Here is a 13736-nt window from a genome sequence, read left to right on the forward strand (position 1 = left end):
GTAGACTGTGAACGACATCAGGAAAGAAAAGCTGTTTGTTAATAATGTGAATCAATTTGATAACAGATCAGTTTGATGCTGCTGTCTACAGACATAATGGATTTATAAAATTAATGAAATTTGTGATTAATGATCTTCATTTTTGAGACGACGGTAAGTTTGAACGAACATTTCTGGATTCATTATCATGCATTTGTAAATCAATATAAGTGCTTGTTTAAATACTTGATTAAAGTTAGCCTGGATTTGCAGTCAGCCAGAAATAAAGTAACAAAAATCCTGTGAAAATATGTTTGCATCAATACATCTGTACAGCCATAAATATTTCAAGTCATGCAGTAATTAATGTAAATGTGTTGTTGTTGCTGTTGTTGTTGTTAATTTTTTTTTATTGTCTTGTCTAAAAACAATTTAATTTCTATTCAGCCATATTTTTTGTTGTCTATTTCTACAGCACTGACTGTGAAATGAGTCTCTGTGAGAAAAGAGAGGAGGAGGAGGATGTTCACTCACATAAAGCAGCTTCTCCTGAACCCAGTTGTGTGTCTATTAGAAGTGATAGATCTATTGGAAATCGACCTGATCTCAGTGATAGAGCAGTGACCTCTGACACATTTGTGATGTGAGGAAATCAGTCATCATTCAGCATTTATAATTTGATCTGAGATAATATGCATCTATAGCTGTGCTCATTATTGTGCAAAAAATGTAAGGCTAATTAAATGACTGTTAGCTTAATTTTAAAAATAATTAAAAAAATATAAAGGAGTTGGTGCACAGCAAAAACAGCCTGTGTGACATCCTTTACCAAAATCACTTACTCAAGAGTTTGGTGTTCTGCAGCATTTGAACAATTCTCTCTCTTAGTTTTTTCACTTTCTGATTATGGTACTGTTTCTGCAGAGTAAAGAGTGATGGTGTGATTGGATCAGTGATGCCCCATCTGACCTGCACTGACTCTGACCGTCAGACCCTCATCAGGCAGAGAGTCAAAGACCAGCACAAAACCAGCATGAAGAACAAGCATGAGAGCTTATGTGAGGGAATCAGACTAGAAGAAAATCAAACCCTCCTGAACAGGATCTACACACAGCTCTACATCATAGAGAGAGAGAGTGAAGGAGTAAATAAACAACATGAGATTTTACAGATGGAGAAAACAGCCAGAACACAAGACACTCCAATCTATTGCAATGACATCTTTAATCCCTTACATCAACAAGGAAATGAGAAAGGCAAAATCAAGATTGTTCTTACTAAAGGCATTGCTGGAATTGGAAAGACCGTCTCTGTGCAGAAGTTCATTCTGGATTGGGCCGAAGGAGAAGCAAATAACGATGTAGATTTCATGTTTGTGCTTCCATTTCGAGAGCTGAACTTAATTAAAGATCACCAGTACAGTCTTCACAGACTTCTGCTGGACTTTCATCCTGAACTTCAAGATCTGGACTCAAAGATTTATGAGAAATGTAAAGTTGTGTTCATCTTTGATGGTCTGGATGAAAGCAAAATTAAACTTAGGTTTTCAGACAGACAGAAAGTTTGTGATGTGAATGAATCTTTATCAGTGGGTTTGTTGATGTCAAACCTCATCAGAGGAGATCTGCTTCCCTCTGCTCTCATCTGGATCACCTCCAGACCAGCAGCAGCCAATCAGATCCCCTCAAAATACATCAACCGTGTGACAGAAATTCAGGGATTCAATGAGTCTCAGAAGGAGGAATATTTCAGGAAGAGAATCAGTGATGAGCATCAAGCCAGCAGAATCATCTCACACATAAGAAGATCAAGAAGCCTCAACATCATGTGTCACATACCTGTCTTCTGCTGGATCTCAGCCACTGTTCTCCAAAACCTCTTGAAACAAGATGACAGTGCAGAAATCCCTCAAACTCTGACTGAAATGTACATCCACTTCCTGCTGACTCAGATCAACATGAGGAATCAGAAGTATGATGAGAGAGGTCAGGAGATATCACTAAAGTTCAATAGAGATGTGATTGTGAAACTTGCTGAACTGGCTTTCAAGCAGCTGATGAAGGGCAATGTGATGTTCTATGAGGAGGACCTGATTGAGAGCGGCATAGACATCACTGATGCCTCAGTGTATTCTGGAATTTGCACTGAGATCTTTAAAGAGGAATCTTTAATTCATCAGAGGAAAGTCTACAGCTTCATTCATCTGAGCTTCCAGGAGTTTTTAGCTGCTTTCTTTGTGTTTTATTGCCTTGTAGTGAAAGATAATGCATCACTGAAGTTGTTTCTAAATGATTTGTGGTACAGATTTAGGGATAAGTGTTTGTATGTCCTAGTCACATTAGCAGTTGATAAATCCTTACAGAGTGAAAACGGACACCTGGATCTGTTCCTGCGATTCCTGCTGGGAATCTCTCTGGAGCCAAATCGGAGACTCTTACAGGATCTACTGACAGACACAGTGAAGATCTCAAAGAGCATCAGGGGAACCACACAGTACATTAAAGGCAAACTCAAGGGTGATGAAAATATTTTAGCTGACAGATGCATTAATCTGTTCCTCTGTCTGCTGGAAATGAAGGATCAAACTTTGTACAGAGAGATTCAGAAGTTCTTAAAACCAGAGAATCTCTCAGAGAAACGACTCTCTCCGTCTCACTGCTCAACAATCACCTACATGCTTCAGATGTCAGAGAAGGTGCTTGAAAAGTTTGATCTGAAGAAATACAACACATCAGATGAGGGCAGAAGGAGACTGATACCAGCTGTGGTGAACAGCAAAAAAGCTGTGTGAGTATTGATTTACATGACTGGATGTTGAACTGAATTTGTCTGTTTTGTTGGGTAACAGAATTTAAAGGGAAATCAGAAGCTGAGGACAAAACAGTTTCATGTGTTTGGTCCCTCCCAACTAACTCCAAACAACCTGTGTAATTTGTGTAATTTGTAACAAGTCATGTGCAGAGGTTTAGTTAAAAAACTGTTTTTTGTTTGTTTGTTTTCTTATCAGAAAAAATTTAGTAACAAAAATGGAATTGTTTATGAAAACAGTTTCACCTTTCTCTGACCTTTACAATTACACAGGCTGCTTTTTTCACTATTCTTCTAAATAGTCTATTGAGATCAGACTGAAATGATCAGGGATGAAATAAAAAGGCAAACCAGTAATGATTATTTGTGATCATGTAATCAGGAAGGAATAATAATAATAAAAATAAAACAGCAGCCCAATCATGTAAATAAAAATCCAAGACATGACTCCAAAAACATGAATACAGCAAAAGAAAAATACTGTGTTAAATTGTGTAAATGAATGATCAGAACATAAATAATAAAGTACCTTATTGTATAATATTTACAAAACAATGACTTTTCATTCTTGTGTGTTGATTAAACTCATCATCATAATTTAGCTGTCTGTCAGTCAGTTTTATTAATTTCTTCTTGTGTTATAGACTGACAGACTGTAATCTCACTGATCAGTGCTGTGAAAGTTTGTCTTCATCTCTACAATCAAACTCCTCACTGAGAGAGCTGGACCTGAGTCACAATGACCTACAGGATTCAGGAGTGAAGCGTCTCTCTGATGGACTGAAGAATCCAAACTGTCAAGTCAACATACTGAGGTAAGAAAAACAAATAGAGGTCCTGATCAATTGTGTGTTTGCAATGTATCAACAGACCCAAGTGTGTCTTAAGGCTGTTTTTTATATTATTATTCTAATATCAGTCAAAAGATGAAGTAATCTGGGTTTAAATATGGTTTTAATTAAAATAATTATCCTAACATTTCTGCTATGTCATAATTTTATAAAAGGCAACATGTATTTTGAAAATTATGTGTTCACTGATTAAATTGTCAGTAGTGAGGAGTGGAGATGAACAAACTGTTACTAACATCAGTTCTGCTACATTTAAAAATATGTGTACAACACAAAGCCCAGAGTGACTTAAGCTGAATTAAACTTGTAGTCAATAATCTGTGCATAAAAAGTGCTACACTATATAAAATAAAAATACATCTGTACAGATAAAATTTTAAAGCAATGTTACAGGAATCTGAACTCACCTGTCTTTGAATTCATTTTTAAGTCTTCTTTCTTAAGAAGAACAAACACCAGCCAGTATTTCTTCATGGGGAACATGGAGAATCACATTATAATATTCCCATCTGACACAACCAAAAATAACATCTAAAGAAACAAACCTATTCATATACACAGGAAACAGATTTATGTCAAAATCTCTTTTTATCCTTTCAGATCAATAAAACATAGAAAACACTAAAACGTATATATCTGGATGTTGTGGCTTTTATGTGACAGATCATGTGGTGTTGAGTGTTCATGTTGTGTGTTTGTAGATTATCTGGCTGTATGGTGACAGAGGAAGGCTGTTGTTTTCTGGCTTCAGCTCTGAGTTCAAACCCCTCACACCTGAGAGAACTGGATCTGAGCTACAATCACCCAGGACAATCATTAGTCAAGCTGCTCTCTGATCCAAACTACAGACTGGACAAACTCAAGTATGTTCAACAGAAATGTTTTCTTTGCAGCTCTATAAAGTAAAACAGATTCAAGACAGAGGCACTGAGATCACAGTCTAAATGAGAAGTGATGTTCAAACTTCTTATAATGAACAAAACAGATCAGCTTAATGCAGTTAAACAGCGAGAGATTCTGCAATAAGTAAATGGATATCAGTTAATGAATAAAACAAGTACACAAATGAAAACATATTGATATAAATGATCACTGCTAGAGTTGGGGTACTCGGAGTCATACTCTAACTCGAGTCCAGTCTCGAGTACAATTTTTAGCAGACCCAGACTTGTCACGGACTTGGATTCATTTTTAATCAGACTTGACTCGGACTCCAGCATTTCGGACTCAGAAAATATTCAGAGTCCAACCGAGTCCAAGGACAGTTAAAGGAAATATCACTGACTCGATACATTATCATGAAAGTGATATTCAGTATTTGCAGGTTTGTCCAGAAGGCTACTTGATAGCCGATGGATTTATGTATGCACAAACTCAAAGCGCACTCACAGAACGCGTCTCTCAGTCAGTGTGTGAATGCCGAGTTCTCTTTCACTTAAGTTCTATTAAAGTTCTGTTATTGATACACACATGCTCGTCTTGGAGACTATGTAAATGCAATCAGTTTTGTCTTAAGTAAACCTAAACAGCTGGGAGAAATACCGATGCATCAAAATATTTGATCTGTGCATCAATCTTAAAGTGACAGCAGTGTAAACTTGTGTTATAAATGTTAATCAAACAACAAAAGAAGAAGAGAAAATCATTCACTGTTCTTGACTGAATCACATTAACTTTAATAAGAATCATCTTTAATGTATACAGTGAAGATTTTGCAGTGTTTTATTTCTACATTTATTACTTCATGAAATGTCTGTAGTAGATTGTTTCTGTAATAGCCTTTAGATAGACCTACCTGAAAAAAATTAAAAAAATATTTATTTTTTATAAATATTTCACATTTGTATTTTTGATTTAATATATTTATTTATCCTTTTGCTTGTAAGTAATACTTGAAGTGTTTAATTGCTTTCAGTAACCAAATGTTTTGCTTTTATTAGTTTATTAGTTTTTGCTGTATTGAAATTCTTATTATTTTTTAAACATGGTGGCAGTTTCTAGCTTCAAAGAAAAATAATTTTTCTAACATCTTTGCGGCAATAGTTTTTTATGGGTCCAAAACCACCTTGGGTGTGCATGATTTTCTAATAATTCAATTGCCTGTCATCAATTAGTCCTTACATAATGTAATTTATTGTAGGGCTGCACGATAAATCATGACAATATTGCAATCGATATTAAAAAAAAGCTGCGATATTCGTGTGAGCATGTTATCAGTGGAGCACGGTTCTGTGATATGTAGTAAATCACCACCCGAAGGCCAGAGGGCGCTCTCACACGGAAACTCCAAATAGAAGAATCCAGGAAATAACGATCACTGCAGCTGAATAAACAAAAGATTTAACTGCTTTCATTGATTTAACCTGACTAATAAACACAACTACGACAATATATGGTTTATCTGACTTATTATAATTTTCATTATAATACAGTATATAATAATGCAGTGTTATTCGACATTGCTTTTATTATTGCTTAAAGCTATAAAATATTTTGCATGCCTTATTCTTATGCAAGAAGCTGCATCATCTCACAGAAGGATTTATTTCAATCACTTGACTGAAGTCATGAAGTGAGTTTTAAGTAAAAACGTTCAAATCAAATTTGGTATTTACACATGCTTTCAGATTTAGCAGCATTTACGTCATAGTTCACCGAGAAGGTATGCCAACAACTGTATTATCGCAGCGTGATTCGATAATATCGATGTATAATATCAATTATGTCTGTGTGGTTTTGCGCAGCTTGTCGTTGAACTACGGCTCCCCTGGGCACCCCTGTTTTAAAAAAAATGTTAAGATACTGACAAACAGTAGTGTTTCCTTGGACTCGGACTCGACTCGGACTCTGCCCTTTGGGACTCGGACTCGAGTCCGACTCGGCCCATTTTGGACTCGGACTTGTTTCGGACTCGATTAGTTAAAGACTCAGACTCGACTTAGATGGACTCGACCCCAACACTAATCAATGCATGTAAAGGTGAGTCTGTACCTCAAAGCTTGAGGATCTAATCCAATGATGGAGGCTGTGAATCAAGAACTATATAAAATGCTGGAGGACAGACAGGGGATCTCAAAGGTCTTCATCAGAAGAGACAACTTTAATAACCTTCAGAATTTAAGTTGTTAATCACATGAACTTTATAAACCCGCTCTAGTCTTTTTATTTTTGCAATTTGAAAAAAAATTCACTTTATTAGACACTTTATAGTCTGTTTATAATAATAATAATAAAAATAAATGAATGTTAAAATAATTTCCTTTTTTATAGCATGGATCATGGAGGAGAGTCCAGGATTAAAGCAGGACCACGGAAGTGTAGGTCACACACACACACACACACACACACACACCTTAATCATTATTGTTTTGTTGTGTTGGTCAGTCCATCCCAAGCAGTCCAAAAATTAAAAGTTGGTTGATTAGAAGAAATAGTAGTAAAATCATTAAAATGATTCCTATTGCTAGCCCCTATAAACCTGAAATGTTCTCAGGGCCATGCACAGACCTTTTGAGGGGCATGTGCTGAAACTGAAAAAAGCCCAAAAATCTAGCCAGCAAACACATGCATAATATAATAGCATCATAAACTTTAACCTGCCATGCTGTGTGACCATATAATATGATGAAATGTTAATAAATTACATCATGTAATTTACATGCATCAGCACATTCAGCAGATAGCCATAAAATCAAAATAGAAATTTCTTATAATATATTTTACCTAGCTGACAAGGATCACTCGGTTGCTTTGTGTCAAACTCAAATGCAGTTACACCGCGGGTTTTTGACCAGCGAATGTGTGCAATTTGTCCATCATTAAAACGACGACATCACATTACGTCAACATCACACCGGTGTGGTGATGCATTATATGAACCTTTATAGACATACTAGTGTTTATTTCATAAAAACAACGTTGCACTTATTCAAACAACATGATATTTTACCGTTACAAGACGAAGACGTTCATCTGCTTCTGCTCTGTGACTCTGACTGATGTGCTGAAACGTAAGTTCGCGGCGCTCAGGGGGCGGAGTTGTGAAGTTTGACTGACAGTTTGAGCGGTTCTAAGAGATGCGCTTTTTATGTCTTTAATTGGTTAAATATTTGTTAAAAAGACAAACAGACGTAAAGGGTTACCAATAACATTGATTTATTTAAAAAAAAAAAAAAAAAAACTCCCCCCAAAAAAGGGCACTTCCCAGTGTAATCACAAAAAGGGCATGTGCTCTGCACAGGTTGAGCCCTATCTGTGCATGTGCCTGAATGTTCTGCATGTACAAAATGTTTATATATTTTCATGTAATGTTCTGTACAGACAACTTTACAAAGTTGGACCACTTGTGATGGAATGATCCCTGTTATAATGTTATGATCATTCTTCTTCTGTAGATGCATGTGATCTCACACTGGATCTAAACACAGTAAACACTCGTCTCATTCTGTCTGAGAAGAACAGAAAGGTGACACATGTGACAGAGAATCAGCCGTATCCTGATCTTCCAGAGAGATTTGATAAATGTCGTCAGGTTCTTTGTAATGAGAGTCTGTCTGGATGCTGTTACTGGGAGGTTGAATGGAGCGGGTCTTCAGTTAATATATCAGTGACATACAAAGCAATCGGCAGGAAAGGAAACGGTGATGAATATTGGTTTGGATTCAATAAAAAATCCTGGAGTCTGGCCTGTAGGAATAGCAGATTCACTGCCAGTCACAATAATAAAAGCACAGACATACCTGTCCCTTCAAGCTCTAACAGAATAGGAGTGTATCTGAACCGGTCGGCTGGTGTTTTGTCCTTCTACAGCGTCTCTGACACAAACACACTCACACACTTACACACATTCAACAGCAGATTCACTGAACCCCTCTATGCTGGATTTGGAGTTTATTCTGATAGTTCATTGTCTCTGTGTGAGATTAAATAACCTACAGTGAGAAACAACTGAGACAACATTTGAGTGAAAAGATGCTAACATTTTTAAAAGTGTTTGTTTTTGAAATTTTTGGTTACTGTAACACATATGACAAGCTATAGGTGACAATATAAGACTTATCCATACTTATCCATAATATCTTTTTAAATTCATGGCAACGTAAACTATGATCATATGTGCTGTAGTGCAGTTGTGTTTTATGCACTCAAATACACATAGTGCTATTTCATATAATGTTTATTCATATAAAGTTTGCCACACATAATCAGATTCTTCACATCTGATAGCCTAAACAATGAGTTGTATATTGTACATAAAACAATATTATTGAATTATATTGTTAATAAAACAAATGCTTAGTTGAGAATGTCTACTACTAGTCTACTAATCTTTAGCTGACAATCAACAGATAATAAACTAGTGATTTTGATGGTTAAGTTACTTGTCTATTGAAACTGATGCACTGTTGTCATGCTACTAAGTAAGTACTGATAACTAGTAGAGTTGATGGGCTATCAAAGTAAAGTGTTACAAGAAAGTCATTGTTACATATAATCTTTGTGATATTTATATTCTGAGTCCCATTGGTGACGTTGAGGGGAGGTTCCCATTCCTAGAAAGTCACTAAATAGGCTGCGAGGTGACAATGTCTCTCTCTCTCTCCTGCACCACTTCCTATTGTTCTCATTGTTCTCTTTCATCGCCTCTTTGGGGCTATTTTTGTTATTTTATGCTTGGGTTTAAGCTGTGATTTTGTGATTTGATATCTATTATTCTTTGTTATTTAATCAGTAGCGAGTAGTTTATTTATTTATTAGTTCACATTTTGTTCAGTTAGTAATAGCTGAGTGAGGGAAGCAGCTGACCGGAAGACTCACCTGTTTTATTTTTATTTCAGGAGTCAAATAAAAACTGTTCTGAGAACAGGTGTAGTCAGTCGTTCTGCTTTCTTAGCTTCCCTACCTGTGATCTGATATTCTTTCTTTGACACTATTCATTAGATTATGTTTGTAAATATTCTTTGTGAATTGTCACGCTTTGATATTTATGTTTGACTTATTGAATTAAATGGAGGCGTCTTGAAATCCACATTAGGTGTTATCTCTCTTTTATGTGTTCGGACTGTATCCTTTATCTACTTGAGTTTAATTTAACAAGCTTTAAAATGGTTATAGGTCGTAACAGTCATATACACCTAGGTCGGTTTGATGGTGAGTAAATCATGGGGTAATTTTCATTGAAATTTATAATCTGTTTTGGCGAGTATTCATGTAAACAGTTTTGGAAAAATATGACGTGAAACATTAGATCCATGATTTAATTGTAATATAATACACCTCAAACAATGGAAAAAATAAAAGGAATCATTCACTGCTTTTGACCGAAATTTTTTAGTAGCTTTAATAATAAATGTATTTGTAATTAATAAAGTAAAGACTGCAGTGATTATATTTACACATTTAGGTATTTAGTATCATTATTATTTCATAGAAAATAACCAAAACAGTCCAAGGTTCTTATTTAGCACAGTGGTTAGATAAATAATCAGCCGCCAGCCTATTCAAATATTCCACCATAGTTTAAGAGCAATGACTTTATGGTAAACAATTCATGTATGAAAATAATTTCTCATGTTCCCTGAATCACTCTTTCACAATTTGAACCCAGCGAATGTCATTATCATCCTGGGAAATGGACAGGTGTGGTTAAATCCAAGTAAAATTATAAATAAATAAACAAACAAACTGGTGGTTTTGCAACACCAGTAATGACTGTAATCACCACATCATGGTGGCAGCTGCTTTGTAAATCTGTGCTGTTTACAGTATCAAGGTTTTATTAAGGAATCTGGAAGTAAAACGTTAAAAAGATCACAATCTTGACAGTATGTACTATTTAAAACAGTTATTAGTGCTCTCTATTGTGTTTTAAATTTGTTTATTTTTTAATTTTTTTTAATGAATATTTTAAATTATTGAATAGTTTTCATTCATTTTCATGCATGTCTTAAGCTTTTTACACGTGTTTTTTTTTTTTTTTTTTTTTTTTTTTTTTGTCTTAGTCTCCATAATTGGCTTGTAGATAAAATCTCACTGGGGTGATAATAAGCAACTCCATTTACATTCGGCTCAAGTGTCCAATTACATTTGGCTGCCAATGTTACACTAACATATAATTTTAGTAATGTACATAGTTAATTTCTTAATTTTATATATTGATTACTCTTCTTAATTATTGTTCTGCTAATGTTGTTTCTTTTCTGCATTAGAGGTCAAATCGGTGATGGGAGGAAAATATGAGCTCTTATTTTCCCAAACACATTATGTCATACATATCCTACTCATTTGATAAATTGCTGTTTGTGAACCTTTTCAAAAAATTTTATCAAATGAACCAGTTGCTTCTCAGAATGACTCACTGTTTTGAAGCGCTGCAAACAGCACACGCTGGTGACGCCTGGTGGTCCAACTGTGTACCTGCAACAAAACTCAAGCAAACATGAAAACACCTTTTGCAAACCCATAATGCTGGGTTTTACTGAAAATGTGGTCTATTAAATGCAAATAATAAGTATCAAATAACATTAAATATGAAGTTCATATATGTGTTATATTATTAATTTCCAGGAATTTATGTGTTTGTTTAAACGATGGCTTGGCTAAACATGCCAATATAAGAGAATATTAACTACAGCTCTTCCTTTTTATTATCCAAATTTCATTTAAAAACGTCAACACATTTAAACTAATCTGAGATCATACAGGTAAAACACATAAAGACACAGAGTCATGGGTTGACAGAGATCAATCCCCCCCACTAGCGGCAAAAACCACTCACACTCCTCTACAGTTATGAAGTAAACAAGACGTTTACTGAAATCACGTGACTTTTACTCGTTTATCGTGATGGCTAACCCTCTGTGTGATGCTCAGGGTCCCGTAATGTGTATTTGATCCTGCCTATGATTTCTGTCTTTCATATCACAGCTATGTGTGTGTTTAGATTACATGGACATATTCAGAAAGGTGGAAAATTGGTTCACCTGTGCAGGTGTTTTACACACACCCAACACTGACTTCCTGTCTTACAGGTAAAAACATACACCAGTTGAACAAGTTATGTCAAAAGTGAAAGTATTTCAACAGATTCCATTTTGTGAAAAGCAGAATGTGAACAACATCAGGAAAAAAAAAGCTGTTTGTTAATCATGTGAATCCATTTGAATCCAAAGATCAGTTTAATGCAGCTGTCTAGAGACTGAATTGATTAATGAACTGAAAAAAGTTTGTGTTTAATGATCTTCATTGTTGAGACAGAGGTAGGTTTGAACAATTTCTGGATTAATTATCATGCGTTGGTAAATCAATACAAGTGTGCATGTGTAAGTACTTGTTCTTACTGTAATGTAAGAGTAATTTCAGATGTTTTAGTCTCTCCACTTAAAAGTTTTACTTACTCTTGGCAGAGTGAAGGAGTGAATGAAGAACATGAGGTTTTACAGATGGAGAAAAAACCAAAACACAAGACACTCCAATCTACTGCAATGACATCTTTAAACCCTTACATCAACCAGGATATGAGGAGGAAGACAAAATCAAGACTGTTCTTACTAAAGGCATCGCTGGAATTGGAAAAACTGTCTCTGTGCAGAAGTTCATTCTGGACTGGGCAGAGGGAAAAGCCAATGAAAATGTAGATTTCATGTTTGTGCTCCCATTTCGAGAGCTGAACTTGATTAAAGATCACCAGTACAGTCTTCACAGACTTCTGCTGGACTTTCATTCTGAACTTCAAGATCTGGACTCAAAGATTTATGAGGAGGGTAAAGTTGTGTTCATCTTTGATGGTTTGGATGAAAGCAAAATTACACTGATGTTTGCAGATGATAAGAAAATTTGTGATGTGAATGAATCTTCATTGGTGGGTTTGTTAATGTCCAACCTCATCAGAGGAGATCTGCTTCCCTCTGCTCTTATCTGGATCACCTCCAGACCAGCAGCAGCCAATCAGATCCCCTCAAAATACATCAACCGTGTTACAGAAATTCAGGGATTCAATGAGCCTCAGAAGGAGGAATATTTCAGGAAGAGAACCAGTGATGAACATCAAGCCAGCAGAATCATCTCACACATCAGAAGATCAAGAAGCCTCAACATCATGTGTCACATACCCGTCTTCTGCTGGATCTCAGCCACTGTGCTTCAACCTCCTGAAACAAGATGAAAGTCCAGAAATCCCTCAAACTCTGAGTGAAATGTACATCCACTTCTTGCTGACTCAGATCAACATGAGGAATCAGAAGTATGATGAAAGAAAACCAAAGCAACACCTGCAGTCCAACAGAGATGTGATTGTGAAACTTGCTGAACTGGCTTTCAAACAGCTGATGAAGGGCAATGTGATGTTCTATGAGGAGGACCTGATTGAGAGCAGCATAGATGTCACTCCAGTGTATTCTGGGATTTGCACTGAGATTTGTAAGGAGGAATCTGTGATTCATCAGAGGAAAGTCTACAGCTTCATTCATCTCAGCTTTCAGGAGTTTCTAGCTGCTTTCTTTGTGTTTTACTGCCATGTAGTTCAGAATGAGGAATCACTGAAGTTGTTTCTGGATCATGTGTCATTCAGGAATGAGATATCAGCTCCGTATGTGCTACTAAAAACATCAGTTAACAAATCCTTACAGAGTACAAATGGACACCTGGATCTTTTCCTGCAGTTCCTGCTGGGCATCTCACTGGAATTGAATCAGAGACTCTTACAGGATCTACTGACACACACAGTGAAGATCTCAGAGATCAAAAAAAGAATCACACTGTACATCAAAGACAAAATCGGTGATGAATGTGTCTCAGCTGACAGATGCATCAGTCTGTTCCTCTCTCTGCTGGAAATAAAGGATCAGACTCTGTACAGAGAATTCAGGAGTTCTCTCCTGGTCACTGCTCAACAATCACCTACATGCTTCAGATATCAGAGGAGGTGCTGGATGAGTTAGATCTAAAGAAATACAACACATCAGATGAGGGCAGAAGGAGACTGATACCAGCTGTGGTGAACTGCAGAAAAGCTGTGTAAGTAGATATCAAACTGAATATGTCTGTAACATTGCAATTCCTGTAATTACATTGTAATTTAGCTTTTCTTTGACATGGAAA

At 36.0% G+C, this 13736-nt stretch overlaps 1 protein-coding gene and 1 long non-coding RNA gene across 2 annotated transcripts in view; one reads left to right on the forward strand and one right to left on the reverse strand.

Moving 5' to 3' along the window:
- LOC127161342 (NACHT, LRR and PYD domains-containing protein 3-like) lies at positions 1–9641 on the forward strand. The gene is made up of 7 exons (XM_051104032.1): positions 1–153; positions 455–622; positions 904–2766; positions 3432–3602; positions 4340–4501; positions 6909–6955; positions 8033–9641. Exons 2-7 carry the CDS (start codon positions 468–470, stop codon positions 8566–8568), a joined length of 2934 nt encoding a protein of 977 aa, XP_050959989.1. The 5' UTR covers positions 1–153; positions 455–467; the 3' UTR covers positions 8569–9641.
- Positions 1686–13736, reverse strand: part of LOC127161343 (uncharacterized) — a 22092-nt gene continuing 10041 nt past the window's right edge. Inside the window, exons 2-3 of the long non-coding RNA XR_007827016.1 lie at positions 12749–12997; positions 1686–1817 (exon numbers count right to left, since the gene is read on the reverse strand). This is a non-coding gene — a long non-coding RNA (uncharacterized LOC127161343). The remainder of the gene's footprint in view (positions 1818–12748; positions 12998–13736) is intronic.

The sequence above is a fragment of the Labeo rohita genome, unplaced genomic scaffold (genome assembly GCF_022985175.1).
Source record: "Labeo rohita strain BAU-BD-2019 unplaced genomic scaffold, IGBB_LRoh.1.0 scaffold_62, whole genome shotgun sequence".
Taxonomy (NCBI): domain Eukaryota; kingdom Metazoa; phylum Chordata; class Actinopteri; order Cypriniformes; family Cyprinidae; genus Labeo; species Labeo rohita.

What these genes read in the sequence shown, in the direction of transcription:
- LOC127161342 (XM_051104032.1), top strand. Translation starts at nt 468, where the DNA reads ATGAGTCTCTGTGAGAAAAGAGAGGAGGAGGAGGATGTTCACTCACAT. An exon ending in GTGAACAGCAAAAAAGCTGT is followed by an intron (nt 2,767 to 3,431) that starts GTGAGTATTGAT and finishes CTTGTGTTATAG; the next exon opens with ACTGACAGACTGTAATCTCA. An exon ending in TAAAGCAGGACCACGGAAGT is followed by an intron (nt 6,956 to 8,032) that starts GTAGGTCACACA and finishes CTTCTTCTGTAG; the next exon opens with ATGCATGTGATCTCACACTG.